The 18300-nt window shown below is 48.4% G+C and overlaps 2 protein-coding genes across 2 annotated transcripts in view; one reads left to right on the top strand and one right to left on the bottom strand.

The window, feature by feature from the left end:
* Positions 1-64, top strand: part of LOC307081345 (DNA damage-inducible transcript 4-like protein) — a 1519-nt gene extending 1455 nt beyond the window's left edge. The window contains exon 2 of the mRNA XM_079744490.1: positions 1-64. This exon is cut by the window's left edge and continues 836 nt beyond it. The gene's annotated coding sequence lies outside the window, so the exon portion shown is untranslated.
* A 106-nt stretch (positions 65-170) lies between these two features.
* brd8b (bromodomain containing 8b) lies at positions 171-16418 on the bottom strand. Its single transcript, XM_079745295.1, has 18 exons — positions 16377-16418; positions 15072-15168; positions 14883-14952; positions 14460-14509; positions 14228-14350; positions 13859-13939; positions 12290-12354; positions 10187-10371; positions 9364-9555; positions 8992-9088; positions 7864-8024; positions 6622-7078; positions 6264-6301; positions 5948-6144; positions 4800-4892; positions 4540-4608; positions 4103-4388; positions 171-1158 (listed from the first exon to the last, which is right to left on the bottom strand). The coding sequence occupies exons 1-18, from the start codon at positions 16393-16395 to the stop codon at positions 1099-1101; spliced, it is 2340 nt and encodes a 779-aa protein (XP_079601421.1). The 5' UTR covers positions 16396-16418; the 3' UTR covers positions 171-1098.
* Positions 16419-18300: the final 1882 nt, after the last annotated feature.

Below are 18300 nucleotides of genomic sequence, written 5' to 3'. Positions count from 1 at the left end.
GAATGGGCTGGCCTCACTACCCTTATGTACCACACTTTTATAAATAAGTCATTTTGCACATTAACTTTTAATTGGATGTGTGTTTTCGATTTTCCTGATTAGAGTCGAAGAAATGTTGACACAGCAAACTCACCCAGACATACTGACACCAAGAGCACAGGGGACAAAGATCAAATAATATTTTTTAATAAACAAATGTACAACTGAACACAGGATACATGAACACCCACTGGCCCCAAACCAAGTCCGTCGCCGCGGTACAACCAAGTACTACCTAACGCACGCACAAGACACAGTATACATCGACTCCCAGATTTCATGCGCCTTTCCTTTTGACCAATGGGGCGGTATGTGGCTCAGGAGGTAGAGCGGGTATGCTGTTAACTGGAAGTTTGCTGATTAGATCCCCACTTCCTCCTAACTGAGTGTCAAGGTGTCCCTGAGCAAGGCACCTGACCCTAACTGCTCCAAACCATGCAAGGCTGTCGCCTTGCATGGTTGAAGTCACCAATTCGGCTTCTTGGCCCGGTAACTCTTGGGGTAAAATGTTTTCATCTTTCGTAAGACTTAACGGTTAATAAAGTCACAAACATGGCGTGGTTCAACACAAATAATTTAAAGGGGAAGGGGGGAAACAATCTATTGCTTAACGGTCTGATGGGATTCACTGCAGCGTCACTAAAGTCTGCAGGCGTTCAGTATTAAGAGGCGTTCTCGACAGCACTGTGAAGTCCGGTGTAACTACCGGCGCATCCCCAAGACTAGATAACATGGATCCCTTAAGACCGGTTACTGAGGAAAAGAAGCACACCAGATCAGGGTTCAGCCAAGCCCTGATCTGGAGAGCGAACACAAGGACACACTAGAGCCTTTAAATGATGTACGCTTCTGCTTCGCACATTAACATCCACACACACCTACCCACACACACGCGGAGGCATGTGTGAGAGAGTAGCCTGTTAAAGGACACCTAACCCAGAACTATGATGTCATCTGCACTCTACATTTTGGCATGACAGGGTGTCCATCTAGCTCTCTCTCTCCAAGTCCCTCTGGAGGTCTCTCAGCCGTCTCGCTCCGAGGTCTTGTGATTCTTCTCTACTTCTTCATCTTGAGGTCAGCCTCCATGGCGCTGCGGCGGCCCCTGGTGCCCCCGTCCTGAAGGAGGAACAGAGAGCGAGAGAACGAGAGAGAGAGAGAGAGAGAGAGAGAGAGAGAGAGAGAGAGAGAGAGAGAGAGAGAGAGAGAGAGAGAGAGAGAACGAGAGCGAGAGAAGAGGGTTTGATGGGTCAAGTTGAAGTTGGAAGGGTCAAAGTTCAGCTGGGTGGAATGAAGGCGGCCCTCCCACCCCAAACACCACATTCAAAACAAACCGATGAGCGTGTGCGTGTGACAAACCAAAATGGCCCAGCGAGTAGCCCGACCTTCTCCCTCCATGAAGGATGAACAGAAACACACGATGACCCAGAACACAAAGGAGTCGAAACACAAAGAACACAGAAATAAAGTAACAAAAAAAGAATGAAGAGCGTGGAAAGGAAAATGAACATGCAGCGAAAGAGCGAACGATCGCACAACTGCGAAATGAAAACCAAATCCAAAAAAAGAGCAGGTGTTGGTGGTTAACCTAGAGTCGGCTATAGTTGGGTGATGAGAGGGAGGGGGGAGGGGGGGGAATGGAGAGCGACCTTGTTGAGGAAACACCTGGCCTGGCCGTGCAGGGCGGGACGGAGGCCTGGTGGAGGGATGCAGGTAACGGTGTGATGCCGTCGGGCACAACTGCATGTGTGTGCGCTTAACAAGGTGGCCTTTAACTTCCCTTCTTGGATGTTGGATCTTCTATCTGCGTGTGTGTTTGTGTGCGCATGTGTGTAGGTGTGTGTGTGTGTCTGTCTTTGCAGATCCTGTTGTGGGAGTTGGTGGGTGAGTGGGGTGAGATTGGTGAGATGGGGGGGATTGGCGTGGCCTGCGCCAGGTGGGAGTCAAGATAGAAGGGGACCTGAATACTTACAAAGAGAGAGAGAAGGAAAGCAGGTGAGGCCATTGGGACACTGTCCTGCAGGAGGACAAACGTTAAGAGAGAGACAGTAAGAGAAGGAAGACAGAGGCGGTGCTGCCCAGAGGTTACACACACACACACACACACACACACACACACACACACACAGCAGAAACGGAGCACTGCGTAGGACTCTAGTGCCCTCTTTCCACCGGCGGGTACGCTTTCGGACCCAGCACGCCTCAGCCTAGTAGTGAGGGTGCGGTATAGCCCAGCTCAGTTACGGCTCGCGTTTCCACCGCCGCCAGTACCCTTATAGTAGGGTGGGGTTTAAGCCGGATGGCGATAGCCGCGGCAGCTATGTAAGCATCGTGATCTCATAGCATCCCGACACAGTGTAGCCTGCTAATAAATTCAAGGAAAAAGAAGAACGCGCACAATGAAGAAAGAGCAACAATGTTGGGCGTCCATGAAGGACGGCAAACTTTTTGCGCGTCATTTTCTTCAATAAACGAAGCTTTCGCCGTTGTCCAGAAATACATTGCGGGTACTGTGTTCGTTATTATCCCCCTGTCGCACGGAAGTGCGATTCTGTCGCCCAATCAACGGACGGCGTGTGTAGCTCAAACTTGCCGGCACCCTTTCAGGCGTCTCACTACCCCAAAGGAGGAGTACTGCGAGACGAGTACGGTTCGGTACGGCTCAGTCCGGATCACGGCCACTTTTGGCGGTGGAAATGCGACCCGTGCCGCGCCTTTGCAGACTGAACCGACCCGCACCCTCCGGTGGGAATGCGCCATAAGTGTGGTGCTGGTTACAAGGTGACAACCCAGATGTAAATGTTTCAATACATTTTCATAGCTCGCACTGCAGGCCAACTCTTCAGTCTGACCAAACTAGAGTGCACCTCAGGGAGTGGTTCATTCAACACCTCTTTGAACGTGTGTGGCCTAGATCTAGAGGGTAGATCTGGACACAGTGCCGCTTTAGGTACACAGACCTCGAGGAAGAACGGGAGAGGACACACAAAAAAGAAGCAAAGAAAATAAAGAACAGGAGGGATGGAGAGGAAAGCAGATCAGCTCGGGTCACGACCGCGGTCTGAGCGAGGAGGAAGAGGAAGAGCGGACAGGACGTAAGCTGCAATGACGGTGCTGACGGCAAGAGAGAGGATGCACACTGATTGGTCGAGAGAACAAGACTCCAGGATCGTCTTGGGAGCCATAGAAACTTGTATGTAACGTAAATGTTCTTTGTACAGCTCAGTCTGTGTCTGTGTACATGACCTGCGTTCCATGGTAGGATATAGGCAACAGCATTAACTCACCACTACATACTCTTATATTACCATAAATCAATTACCAATCAACTGTGCCTTAAATAACTATGTTTTATCACTGCACAACAGACAGATATAATCTTTGAATCAGATGGTAAAAAAGGATTTCAGAGAGGCAAGTGACTGAAGCTTTTTCAAATCAAGAAAAGAAACATTGAAATCAACACTGGCTCTTGATTTCTGGTGAACAAGCGGTACGGATGAGGAGTCCCACACCGATTCAAACAGTCGGGTGAATCACACCATGAGTCCATGTGTGACGTGATCATACCATACGTCCATTTGTCTGTGCCCGTGTGCTGCTGCTACGTACAGTACGCTAAGTTGGGAAGGACATACAATTCAGTGTTGCTTTTGATAGAACGCTGCATAACGAGAACAAAATAGACTCAATGACAGCTGGAGGACTTTATAGACTCAAGACTTTATAGACTTTCCCTTTTTGTCCAATGGCACCGAGTCTCAAAATGACGGCATGACTGCACATGCACACAAGATCCACTTCCTCCCACACGCAACCCCCTTCCTCCCACCCAACACTGTACCCGCCCACTTCCTACGGCCCCACACTGTAACCGCCCACTTCCTCCCCCAGCACCCTGTACCCGCCCACTTCCTCCCCCAGCACCCTATACCCGCCCACTTCCTCCCCCACCACGCTGTACCCGCCCACTTCCTCCCGCCCCAAACATGAACCCGCCCACACCCACTTCCTCCCTCCCCCACCGTGTCCCGCCCCCCACCCAGCCGGCTCCAGGGCTTACCTTCTCGGCGGGCTCGCCGGGCTTGCGGCCGCCCTCGCGGCCCCGCAGGCTCTTGGTGGAGATGGCGCTCTCCGAGGTCTGCATGATGAGCTGCGTGGCGAGGAACTGCTGCACGTGCTCCAGCACGTCGCGCTGCATCTCCAGCGCCATGAGGTACACGTCGTGGTCCGACGAGTTGTACATGACGGCGTTCTGGAACATCAGCATGATGTCGCGCTGGAATTCAGCCGTGGTGCGGATCACCCCCGCCTCGATGTTCTTCTTGATGGCCGACAGGTCCATGGGCCTGGGGGAGGGGGGGGGGGCATGGGTCAGACCCCAACCTATGTGTGTGTGTGTGTGTGTGTGTGTGTGTGTGTGTGTGTGTGTGTGTGTGTGTGTGTGTGTGTGTGTGTGTGTGTGTGTGTGTGTGTGTGTGTGTGTGTGTTCACACTCACCTGTGCACTATGCTATGATACCCCGGGGCGATGTCATCTGACACGGGTTGCAGGAACACGCTGGCGTACCTGAGAAACACACACACACACACACACACACATCAGGGACAAGACACTTTAGGACAGCAGCATCACACCAGCCGGCTGGCCACATTTATATGGAGTTTGTGTATGTGCGAGAGTGAGTCTGAGTGAGTGAGTGAGTGAGTGAGTGAGTGAGTGAGTGTGTATTGGTGAGTAAGTGCGTGTTGTGAGCCCACCTGTGATTGGCCGCCGCCCTCCAGACCAACATGATGGCCTTCTTCCAGATCTTCTGGGCCTGGACGGCCTCCTGGTCCTCCCCACACGTAGAGCTGCACCGACAAGAGAGGAGGGCGGCCGTGAGGACACATTCTACACGGGGCTTCTGTGTTTTAGGACAGGTCGTAACCGGAGTCGATCCATCGGGTAATTAAAAATCACGGAAAACGGGGAGAAACGGTGGCGTGGCTTTCAATGCATGCTTGGACCGACAGGGAGAGCTCTTTCATGTTAGATCTAATGCCTCGTTTCCACCTAGCGGTGCGGTACGTATCGCTGCGGCTCGGAGCTAGGCCTGGGCATCATAATTCGAATTAATGGTTTAGGACGTTTTTTTTTGTTGTTTGCTTAAAGTTTGTGGCAACCAAAAGCAGCGGCACAACACAATTATTCCAACATCTTAAACTGAGCCACGCAGCAGAGTGGGCAATGTATGTTAGTTATTTTGCTTTCGTTAATCATCGTTATTCTTCAAATAAAATCCAAATCCAAAAAAAAATTCACTTACAGAAAAAATCAATTAAAATCGATAATCGGGTTTGGTTTGAAAAAATCAGAGATTTAGGCCAAATCACCCAGCCCTACTCTGAGCGGGACAGCTCAGTGACGCTAAATCTGGCCCGCGTTTCCCCCGCCGACAGTACCCTTATGGTAGGGCGGGGACTGCGTTGTTTGTTATTATCCCCCTGTCGCACGGAAGTGACGATTCTGTCGACCAATCAACGGACGGAGTGTGTAGATCCAACTTTCCGGCACCCTTTCAGACCGTTTGTTACCCCAACGGAGGTGTACCAAAAATAGGAGCGTCTCAGCACACTTATTTTGGGACCCGGCCCAACTTTTGGCAGTGGAAACGTCAATATAAGCGAACTGAGCCGCACCGAACCGAACCGCACCGCTCAGCGGAAACGAGGCATAAAGAGATGGAAACCTCAACAGGCCAAAGTGCAGGAGGTCAAACCACAATAGCACTGGCTACTACTAGTACTACTAGTACTGGTTGACGGCCTCACTGTTTGGCGGTAGATTATCGGCGCTGTCGACCGCCTCACAGTCTAGTTTTGCATAAACAGCTCCCGGGCGCCACGGCACGGGGCCGGCCACTCACAACTGAGAAGACGAGGCGGGGCTGCTGGCCAGCGAATCGGCTGTGGTGTAGCGCTGGGAGGAGGGGCCGTAGCCGTCCTCGCTCTCGCTGGCCGCCCGCTCCGCCTCCGACAGGTAGGGCCCCTCCCCCTCGCCACACTCCTCCTTCAGCTCCATGCTCTCTTCCGCCTCACTGCCCGGGTCCTCCTCCTTCACCTCCTGCCGACACGTCATCGTCGTTACTTCAGTTCATTATGCAGTAATTCATTATGCACGTCATGAATCAGCAGGCTAAAACTGAACGAGGTGGTGTGAAGGTGAAAAGGTGTGTGGCTTACCTTTGACTCTTTCCCCGACACAGAGCTGTCCTCAGAGTCTATGGGACACAGAAGTAGCATGGTTCCGGAATCATTTACATTTAGGACATTTAGCAGACGCTTTTATCCAAAGCTTTTTACATAAGTCCATTTGACAGAAGGTGAAACAATATATATCTCTGTCGGTACAGTAAGGATGTTCATAGAACCCAGTACCAAGCAGTAACAATCGCTGGGTTAACCCATTCCCACGATGCAACAGGGACAGCTAGGATAAGAGAAGTAGGAGTGCTGGAGGGGGGGGCTACGCAGAGTCTAGGTGAACTCTGGACAGTCTTGAGTCTGACAATGAAAGCACTAGCAGCGTGTGCGTTCTCACCCAGACAGGGCGGGTTGACCTCCTGCTGGCTCCACTCCTCGCCCTCGCTCTTCACCACCACCTCGGGCTCCTCCTTCTCCCCCCCCGGCCCCTCCCCGTCCCCCGCCTCGCCCCCCATGGTGCAGTCGTCAGAGGCCATGGAGGAAGTGACCTCATCGTTCCCCGCCGCCTCCGGCCCCTCCCTGCCGGCCGGGAGCTGCTGGTCCCCCGCCGCCTCCGGGGGAACGGGGCTCTCGGCGCGGGCGGGACCTGGGGAGACGGCCGGGGCCGCAGCCGGCCCCGGGGGCTCCTGCTCGGACCCCTGGATGGAGCCCAGGACGGGGCTTCCCGGCTCAGAGTCCTGGGTCTGGGTCTCCCAGGGGCCCGGTAGCGGGTGGGACCCGGAGTCGGCCTCCTCGCAGAGGGAGAGCGCCTCCTCCACCGCCGCCGCGTCCAACGCCTCCACAGAGTCATCCACCTGGAGGGAGAGAGAGAGAGAGAGAGAGAGAGAGAGAGAGAGAGAGAGAGAGAGAGAGAGAGAGAGAGAGAGAGAGAGAGAGAGAGAGGCAGAGAGAGAGAAAGAGAGAGAGAGAGGCAGAGAGTGAGAGTGAGAGTGAGAGAGAGAGAGAGAGGCAGAGAGAGAGAGGCAGAGAGAGAGAGAGAGAGAGAGAGAGAGAGAGAGAGAGAGAGAGAGAGAGAGAGAGAGAGGCAGAGAGAGAGAAAGAGAGAGAGAAAGAGAGAGAGAGAGGCAGAGAGTGAGAGTGAGAGTGAGAGAGAGAGAGAGAGGCAGAGAGAGAGAGGCAGAGAGAGAGTGAGAGCGAAAGCAAGAGAGAGAGAGAGGCAGAGACAGAGACAGAGAGAGAGTATTATTATTATGATACTATTATATATTGCCCTGTTATTTTTACTCTTGAAGAAAACTGATTTGTGTCAGAAGATGAAGCTTTCAGATGGGGATTTAATACTGTTTATATATATATATACTAAAATAAGAAGTATGTATACACTGGCCATTATACACGTTGCATTGATTTTATTACAGTTCACTAGTGCCGGCCCAGTTTGTGTTCACCAATCACGGGCTGACAAATCCCGGCCTCCAGCCACAGGATTGGAGAAAGAAAGTGAAACGGCCTGTTGGCCCACAGTGTAGACATTAATCTAAGGTCTGATCAGAGAGACTATTCAGCCCTCCACTGGATCAAAGCTGGCTGAAGAGGCACCATGTCCGCCCCAAAGAGACACTCCACCGGGTGGGCCTACCTTCTCCTCGATGATGGCGATGATATCCCCCACCGTCTCCAGGTCCAGCTCGTCCCCCATGTAGGACACGGCCACCAGGTCCTCCGCCCCCAGCTCCGCCCCCGGCTCCGCCCCCAGCTCCGCCCCCAGCTCCGCCTTCACCCCGGCCTCCGCCTCCCCCTCTGGAGGAATCACACACACGTTTAGTGAGACACTGTAGTAAGAATATAACTTTAGGTTAACTATATTTTGGTCTTTATTTTGTGTGAGTGAGTGAGTGAGTGAGTGAGTGTGAATTAAATGAGATCTCAAATACCTACTTAAGCTATTAATGAATAAATCCCCCATTCGTTCAACAGACAATCTGTTGACTTCAATCTGAAGTGAAGTGACGAGCCACTGAAGCTTGGATTCTCCACAAGCCCTTGAATGTATGCTGGCATACAGCCAATAATATAACCACACAAGGATTTATATTTCATCACACGCCGCCTTGTAAAGCCTTGTAACTTTCACCGGCAAACAATAAAAAAAATGTAGATGACGGTTACGAGCTCAAACACGCAGTAGGCATCAGAAGATAAGTCTATCCTCCCAGCTCTGAAAGCTCTTGTCTAAGCGGTATTGTGAATGTGATGACATGGGTGTCTTCATTCCTGCCTTGCATTCAAATAATACGGCCCAGAGCTAGTGGCACCTTTTCCATCAACGAGCGTTTGTCATTCCGCCAGAGAAGGTTTGGCTGAAGCTGTTCAGCTCACGTGTAAGGGTGTGCACAGGTGTGCTATTGTTTTCTGCCATAGGTTGACAAATAGACGTCAGTGGCTCAGGGGGTGGAGAAAGTTGACTTATAACCAGAAGGTTGCTAGTTTGAGGTGTCCGAGTGTGTCGAGGTGTCCCTGAGCAAGACGCCACACCCTAAAAGCTCCTGACGAGCTGGCTGTCGCCCTGAGTGGTTGACTCCGCCGTCAAGTGTGTGAATGTGTGTATGAATGGTTGTAAGTCGGTTTGGACAAAAAAAGTCGAGTAAATTCCCTAAATGTATACGTAATAGCAAAGTAGCTTCTTTTACAATTATTTAACTGTGGCATCGCATAGTGGTAAAACAGCTACTAACGCTTCAGTGTGTGTGTCCAGAGGCCAACCTACCGGTGGTGATGTCATGCAGGCTGGTTGGCATGGCAGCAGTCGCCGTGGCTGTCTGCACTCCATTGGACAGGTTGGCTGTCAGGTCGCCCTCCGCTACCTGAGACATGAACACATACACCGACCAGGTGAGTGGACGACACGCACGGCGCCGCACTGGAACCAAAAGGGGTTCGAGGCACAGAACAAGGCTGCCTTGGACCTGTTATTACACAACACTCACCCACCCACCACCACCTAATGTATGGTGAATGTGGACGCATAAAGTCACACATTTTAAACTGTATCTCATTCAATCAACCACCACCCATATGACTTCATAAACATCATCTAAAAACAATAAAAACTCTTTCTCGTGACGGCTGGGGGGCTCACCAGGCGGGGGCTGGCGGAGAGGAGGTTGCCCTTCTTCAGCAGCTCAGAGAGCAGGGGGGAGGGTGGCGGTGTGGCCTTCTGGGTGAGGCACCTCTTCTGTGGGGAGTCGTCTACCAGAGGGCCCAGGCTTCCGTCTTTAGGCCCGATCCCCGGGGGCTCTGAGACGGGCAGGAACACTCCGACTCCCTGGGCCTGGGAGGCAGAGACCGCAGTGAGCTGCACGTTCAATTACCATCACTGAACAAAAGCCATTCTGCATTTATATGACAAAGGGCACACGCTGTGGTCCAACGGTCACCTTGTAACTGCTCATTTAAATTCTCATGGAGAAACATCTGCCATAGGAGCTTCAGAGCTTCACCACGTGCAAAACAAGCTCAAACTCCACCATTTTGTATTAGACAATAAATGGATCATGACTCATGCAATAATATAATATATTCAAAATAATATTTATTATAACTTATAATAAATCGATTAGATATAGATACGTTTAATCGAGTTACGTAAAATAAGTTAAACTATAGATCAACTACAACTTTATAGATCAAGATACCAATGGATTCCTATGGATTAATACATGAATCCCTATTAATCCCAGAGTCCTATTCCCATCCATACGGTGTGATCTTTATACGGTCGTGCACAGACACGACGCAGGTCTGAAGAGGGGGGCTCAGGTCTGAAGCGGGGGGCTCAGGTCTGAAGCGGGGGGCTCAGGTCTGAAGCGGGGGGCTCAGGTCTGAAGCGGGGGGCTCAGGTCGGTCTGAAGCGGGGGGCTCAGGTCTGAAGCGGGGGGGTGGTGGTGCGCTAACAGGCTTACAGTGGGGTGGCTGCCCGTGTCCTCGGAGGAGGGGCCGGTGGAGGTGGGGGTGGGGCTGGGGTCCGTGGGGGGAACGGGGGCGGCGGGTTCTGCCGGCGGCTCCAGGCCGGGGGGGCTGGCACCCAGCGGAGAGCGCACCGTGACGCTGGGCACCCGCTTAGGGGTGTTCTTCATGGCCTGGCGAGCTAGAGGAGGTGAGGGAGAGAGGGAGGGAGGGTTAGAGATAGGACACCCACAGGGAGCCTTCAAATGGTTTCGGTATCCTTTACACAATAATTATATGAATGAAATGTACATTTAGGGCATTGAGCAGACGCTTTTATCCAAAGCAAGTACATTTGTCAGAAGAAAGAGAAACATATACAGTGGGGCAAAAAAGTATTTAGTCAGCCTCCGATTGTGCAAGTTCTCCCACTTAAAAAGACGAGAGAGGCCTGTAATTTTCACCATAGGTATACCTCAGCTATGAGAGACAAAATGAAAAAAAAAATCTAGAAAATCACATTGTCTGATTTTTAAAGAATTTATTTGCAAATTATGGTGGAAAATAAGTATTTGGTCAATAACAAAAGGTCATCTCAATACTTTGTTACATGCCCTTTGTTGGCAATGACAGAGGTCAAATGTTTTCTGTAAGTCTTTACAAGGTTTTCATACAATGCTTCTGGTATTTTGGCCCATTCCTCCATGCAGATCTCCTCTAAAGCAGTGATGTTTTTGGGCCACACGGACTTTCAACTCCCTCCAAAGATTTTCTATGGGGTTGACCTCTGGAGACTGGCTAGGCCACTCCAGGACCTTGAAATGCTTCTTACGAAGTCAATCCTTCGTTGCCCGGGCGATGTGTTTGGGGTCATTGTCATGCTGAAAGACCCAGCCACGTTTCATCTTCAGTGCCCTTGCTGATGGAAGGAGGTTTTCACTCAAAATCTCACGATACATGGCCCCATTCATTCTTTCCGTCATACGGATCAGACGTCCTGGTCCCTTGGCAGAAAAACAGCCCCAAAGCATGATGTTTCCACCCCCATGCTTCACTGTAGGTATGGTGTTCTTTGGACGCAACTCAGCATTCTTTCTCCTCCAAACACGACGAGTTGAGTTTTTACCAAAAAGTTCTATTTTGGTTTCATCTGACCATATGACATTCTCCCAATCCTGTTCTGGATCATCCAAATGCTCTCTAGCAAACTTCAAACAGGCCCGGACATGCACTGGCTTTAGCAGGGGGACACGTCTGGCACTGCAGGATTTGAGTCCCTGGCGGCGTAGTGTGTTAGTGATGGTAGCCTTTGTTACTTTGGTCCCAGCTCTCTGGAGGTCATTCACTAGGTCCCCCCGTGTGGTTCTGGGATTTTTGTTCACCGTTCTTGTGATCATTTTGACCCCACAGGGTGAGATCTTGCGTGGAGCCCCAGATCGAGGGAGATTATCAGTGGTCTTGTATGTATTCCATTTCCTAATAATTGCTCCCACAGTTGATTTCTTCACACCAAGCTGCTTACCTATTGCAGATTCAGACTTCCCAGCCTGGTGCAGGTCTACAATTGTGTTTCTGGTGTCCTTTGACAGCTCTTTGCTCTTGGCCATAGTGGAGTTTGGAGTGTGACTGTTTGAGGTTGTGGACAGGTGTCTTTTATACTGATAAGGAGTTCAAACAGGTGCCATTAATACAGGTAACAAGTGGAGGACAGAGGAGCCTCTTAAAGGAGAAGTGACAGGTCTGTCACTGCCAGAAATCTTGCTGGTTTGTAGGTGACCAAATACTTATTTTCCACCATAATTTGCAAATAAATTCTTAAAAAATCAGACAATGTGATTTTCTGGATTTTTTTTTTTCATTTTGTCTCTCATAGCTGAGGTTTACCTATGATGAAAATGACAGGCCTCTCTCGTCTTTTTAAGTGGGAGAACTTGCAAAATTGGTGGCTGACTAAATACTTTTTTGCCCCACTGTATATCAATATATCACTGTCGGTACAGTAAGGATGTTCATAAAACCAAGTGCAAAGCACCAGCAATCGCTAGGTTAACCCTAGAAATAATGGGATCTACACATGAAATCAATTAAAAACTTCATTTTTGTAAACCCGCCAAACGCACCCTGAAAAGCATTCTCAGTGGCTTTTCTCTTCTGCTCGGCCTCGTCTTCGTCTTGTTTCTTCTTTCTGTAAAAGGTTTTCAAATTGACACACACATCATTAAAACACATACGCACCATTGAGCAAGAAGTACTGCAGAGTAGTGCTCCTGTTCCCGTGAAGCACATGGAAACATCTAGAATTGGATAAGCGATTCACACTCTGTATGGGAAAACAGTGTGATTGGAGGTCTAGCCTATAGGGAACAGTCTGCTAGGACCACACAGCAGGTGAATAAGTTATGTTTAAGTGTGTTTGGCTGTTGTTAAACGGTGTAGTAGGTGAGAAACAGATGCAGCCATTTCTAAAGCTTGGACACTGTTCTGAAGGTTTGCATATGTTCATATTGTTGTCCCTTTGGTTGCATATAAGGGCAATTATAGTTCATACTTGCAGGGATTGAACGTTTATTTTGTTTGTTGTGTGGGGTCATGCTGTACTGGTTGATTTTATGTTAATGGGGTATTGTATTACTCATTTCTTTTGTTTGCCTTTTTGTTGTGTCAGTTTGGTCCATGCGACGGGTTTGGGCATGTTGTGTATTTGTTTGTGATGAGACCTATCTGCGCGGAGTGATTTAGTCTACCGGTGATACGGTCACTCGCGCAGTCAATTAGTCAGTCTCGCGTAGTCGGCCACTGGCAAAGGGTTTTTTCTTGCTAGCAACCTGCGGTTGGAGGCTGCGCGGTGCGGACGTGGAGTCGAGGGCTGTAGCGGGTTGGAATATTCGTGTGTTTCGTGCTGTCGGCAGCACGGTGTATCGGCAGACGAAGGTGCGTTTGCCGTCCGTTCGCCCGCAAGTGTTTATCGCGGTGAAGAGCGCTATCCAGGAGCACGCGCTCGCGGCCCAGTCGCCAGAGGGACCCAGGAAGAGGCTGGTCTCCCTCGATCCAGACGAGGTTCGTGAGGCGGGTTCAAACCCCCCCTACCAGGCAGAACCGCCGATCTTCACCCCATCTACAAGGGAGGTGTCCCCCCTCTCCAACGCCCCCCTTTGTATCCGGCAGTTTCGACTCACCCCCTTTCCCCTCCCCCACTCCACGTGCACCAACGATCCAGCGGCGCCGCACTACGAGCACGAGGACATTTGTTAGGCCCACCGAGGGGCCTCAGGTCGGACTGTCTGTGTGGATGCGGGCTGTGTGACTGGGTTAAAGGGAGGGTACAGCATTGGGGAGGTAGAGTGTGAGTGTGTATTGAAGTGTTTATATGGCAATGTGTTCAATGTGTATCTATAGGGCAGTTTATTGTCTGTATTAAATTGTTAAACATAGTTTTGGTCTCCTCTCACTCTTAGTTAAATACGTACACAGGTTTATTATATTATTTGGTTATAAATTCCTTGAGTCAGATTACATCCCTTTGGTTATTATACAGTCCTTTATAGGCTCCGGTACTTTCTTCAGTACAGACACTCTAAGATAAACTTAGAGCCCTACTGGGACAGTGACACCGCGACTACGAGAACCAGTCAGCAGACCAGTGGGGGGGAGGGGGAGACAGAGGGGAGAGGGTGGAGAGGGGTGCTCACAGCGTCATGTCGGTCCACAGTTCCTTCAGCTGGACGTCCATGTGGCCCGTCTGGATCAGGTCCACGTCCTTTTTCAACTTCCTGTCAGCACAGTGGAGGGAGCTCCGGTTAGACGCAGAGCCAGAGTGTGTGAGGCTCCATGGTTCACAGTGGCCCACAGCATGTTGATAACGACTCAGCAAAGGTATTATACAATGTGCATGTGTGTGTGTGTGTGTGTGTGTGTGTGAGTATCTATCAACACATGCTTGGTTGTGTGAAAACTTGTGTGTGCATATAGCTTGTATCTGTGTGTGTGTGTGTGTGTGTGTGTGTGTGTGTGTGTGTGTGTGTGTGTGTGTGTGTGTGTGTGTGTGTGCGCGCGCACACCTATACTGTTCCTGTGTGTCTCGCAGTAGTTTCTTCAACTCTTCTATCCTCTCGGCCGTCAGTCTGCGTACGATCACATCCTCGATGGTCTCCACCACCTCGCCCTTCTCCCCGCGCTTACGCCTGCCACACACACAACCGTTAAAGCCCTGAACCATTAAAGCCCGTTAATTCACTATGAACACAGGGGATTATCATAGTTCTGTGGTGTGTGTGCGTGCGTTGCACTCACTTGGGGGCTTCTGTGGCTTCCAGCAGCTCAGAGTATTGAGAGGCACAGTGCTGTGAAACAGATCAGACGAGTTTGTGAAGCAAACGCATTTCTCGTCCAGCTTTTGACTGTTGATATGATGTGGTCGTAGGACTCAATGTCTGTGTAAAATGTGGTTGTTAAAATATAATATAAGGTTTATATACTGTTAACGCTCTCTGCCATTGGAAACAGTGTTGTTTTGTCCATTTCTTTGGGATTTCTATCGCTTGCTAAAAATGTATTTAGATTAGGTCCAATCCTAGCTGCAATTGGTTGCTTAGGTTTGTTTATTTTTTCATCATATGTGTAATTTATAATCAATTAAACCCAATATGGCCCATTTGTTGATTGGAGGCGATGTGAACACCCTGACCATGAGGAGGTATCTCATTGGTTAGTTACCTTCTGGGAAAACCAGTCTGGAGGCCGTCCGGTCTCTGAGAAAGGCTTGATGGCTCTGCTCACCGACACCCTGGAAGACCGAGCCAATTGCTTAGAACCAACACACACCACCGGGGATCTGATCACACACATCAGGAGCCGTTATGCTGGAGGTAGCTCACAGAGAGGACTACAGCTGTGAGGACTCACCAGTTCTGGTCGCCACTCCTCATGACGGAGGAAGCCAGGCAGAGCTTCTCCCTGACGGACCATGCCTCCGTCGGACCCACGTTCAGGATTTTGTGTTCTATGTAGAAGAAGTTCATTGTGATCCGTTAGGGTAGAAAATAAATAATTCATGTGGTTAAACTGAAATTACAACTAATCTGATAAAATATTCCAATGAAGTCTACACAACATTTTTCATTCAGTAGATTTGGGTTGGAAGAGATAGGCGAATTTGTTGGCCATGAATATGATTTAATAGCGGTAAGATATCAGTAAGATAATTCCTTATAATAATGTGATAAGATATACTAGTATATGCATACATATTAAAATAAAATCGGTACAAAGACAAATATTTGAACACAATAAGCAATTCATAACGGTAAAAAAAATAAACATGACTTAATTCAACCCAAGCCCAACTCATGGACGATGCATTTGGACTTTCCAAAATTAAGTAACAAAATGTGGGCATATTGTTGAAGAGTGATTCCAAACTTAGGCCCTATCGTTTTAACCCGGAATCCAAAGACTACCATCCCACTATAAACAAAGGGGACCAACAGACAGGTTCTCTGTAGGTACCATCAATGCACCGTATTAAAACCATTGATGTATACAACTTATGGCCATAACTGCATGGCTGTGCTCGTACTGGTCATATGCATTAATAGGATGCGCTACTGAACAGCAACATTAATGTACATTATATTATTGGTTAGTGGATTTCCACTTTGTTTATAGTGGGAAGGCAGTCTTTGGATTTCGGTTTGAAACGACAGGGCTGTCGTTTGAATCCCTATTCAACAATATGCTCACGTAATGTAACTTAAATTATGAAAGTCCAAATGCATCGGCCATGGGTTTAATTTGTGTTAAATGAAGGCATGTTTATTTTTTTTACCGATATGAATTGCCTAAAGTGTTAAAATGTTTGCATTTGTAAAAATAAAAAAAAACGTTTAATATATATAAATAAACGTATACATAATATAGATTATAACATTATCATAAGGAATTATCTCGCTGATCGCTATTAGATCATATTTGTGGTCCATAATCAGCCTTTTAAGCCCCGTTGGAGGGGGGACGTTTTACTGAGACACACCGCTGCGCTCTGATCCGCCGAGCATCAAAACAGCCTCAACTAAACACGGACCGCGGTTCATTATAGTCGTCGGTACTGCAAGTGTCTTTTAGATAAAATGGTCCAGCCGAGGACCACACACGGGTTCATATGTATATATATCTATATATATACATATTACAAAAATCAGTTATACTCACTACCGACTCCGCTCGCCATTTCTTTTGTGACAAGGCCGTGATCCGTACTTCCGCCGGATCTCGGTCAGAGGTTCTCTGACATTAAGGGTCGACGAGAATAGAAAAAGTAGTAGACCCTTGACTAAGGTTCCACCAACATGACAGCAGCACAAACGACTCCCTTTAATGATCGATCAACTCCAACTCCAACTCCAACTCCAACTTCCACTAAAATCCTCCTTGAAAATATTCTGTCGGGGCGGATGGCATGCTGGATACATGTATTAGCTCAGATGGTAGAGGGCTCGCTTAGCATGCGAGAAATAGCGAGATCGATGTCCGCATCTTCCAATAACTTTTAAAAAGCCAAGGTAGGCCGACCTCATTAATGTGCGTCTTCTTTGCACTGTCAACTGCTTGTTACAACATGTCCCAGATACTCCAGAATCTATTTGTAGATTTAAATGTAATGTGTCCAGTAATTCAGACAGGGCGTCTCTTCATCCCATTGCCTTTACCCTTCTCAATCCCATTGAGCCTTTTATGAAGATCATATGTAAAGAAAATATGATATTTTATATCAATAAGCAAGGGGGATTAGCTCAGATGGTAGAGCGCTCGCTTAGCATGCGAGAAGTAGCGGGATCGATGCCCGCATCCTCCAATAACTTTTAAAAAGCCAAGGTAGGCCGACCTCATTAATGTGCGTCTTCTTTACACTGTCAACTGGTTGTTACAACATGTCCCAGATACTCCAGCATCTATTTGTAGATTTAAATGTAATGTGTCCAGTAATTCAGACAGGGCGTCTCTACATCCCATCGCTTTTATCCTTCTCAATTCCATTGACCCTTTTATGAAGATCATATGTCAAGAAAATATGATACTTTATATCAATAAGGAAGGGGGATTAGCTCAGATGGTAGAGCGCTCGCTTAGCATGCGAGAAGTAGCGGGATCGATGCCCGCATCCTCCAATAATTTTTAAAAAGCCAAGGTAGGCCGACCTCATTAATGTGCGTCTTCTTTGCACTGTCAACTGCTTGTTACATGTCCCAGATACTCCAGCATCTATTTGTAGATTTAAATGTAATGTGTCCAGTAATTCAGACAGGGCGTCCTCTTCATCCCTTTGCTTTCATCCTTCTCAATCCCATTGAGCCTTTTATGAAGATTATATGTGAAGAAAATATGATATTTTATAACAACAAGCAAGGGGGATTAGCTCAGATGGTAGAGCGCTCGCTTAGCATGCGAGAAGTAGCGGGATCGATGCCCGCATCCTCCAATAACTTTTAAAAAGCCAAGGTAGGCCGACCTCATTAATGTGCGTCTTCTTTGCACTGTCAACTGCTTGTTACATGTCCCAGATACTCCAGCATCTATTTGTAGATTTAAATGTAATGTTTCCAGTAATGCAGACAGGGCGTCTCTTCATCCATTTGCTTTTATCCTTTTCAATACCATTGAGCCTTTTATGAAGATCATATGTGAAGAAAATATGATATTTTACATCAATAAGCAAGGGGGATTAGCTCAGATGGTAGAGCGCTCGCTTAGCATGCGAGAAGTAGCGGGATCGATGCCCGCATCCTCCACATATTTTCCTGCAGAAAATGAAGGCGCCGTTCAGTGCCATACATGTTCATTTATAGCCGCATATATGTCTCTTTACCAGTCTCCTTGGAATCCATCCAATATTCGGGGAAATGTTAAATCAACAGCACAGAGCTACCGCATTGCTCATATCTACAACTATATGTCAATATTTCTTTCATAACTAGAAATACAAAAAAATTCAATGTCGTCAAAATTGTATTAACCTTATAATGTAATTTAAAAAGTTTGGCAACTTTTAAAAATTCAAAGAAGGATCACAATTCAATCTTTCTTTAAAAGTGAGCTTCAAAATGAAAGTAAGTAGAGCATTGATATGACTGGGGGA

The sequence above is a fragment of the Pollachius pollachius genome (assembly GCF_949987615.1).
Source record: "Pollachius pollachius genome assembly, chromosome: 10".
Lineage (NCBI taxonomy): Eukaryota > Metazoa > Chordata > Actinopteri > Gadiformes > Gadidae > Pollachius > Pollachius pollachius.
Note: the sequence above shows the minus strand (reverse complement) of the source record. Positions and strands in the feature narration are given on the sequence as shown.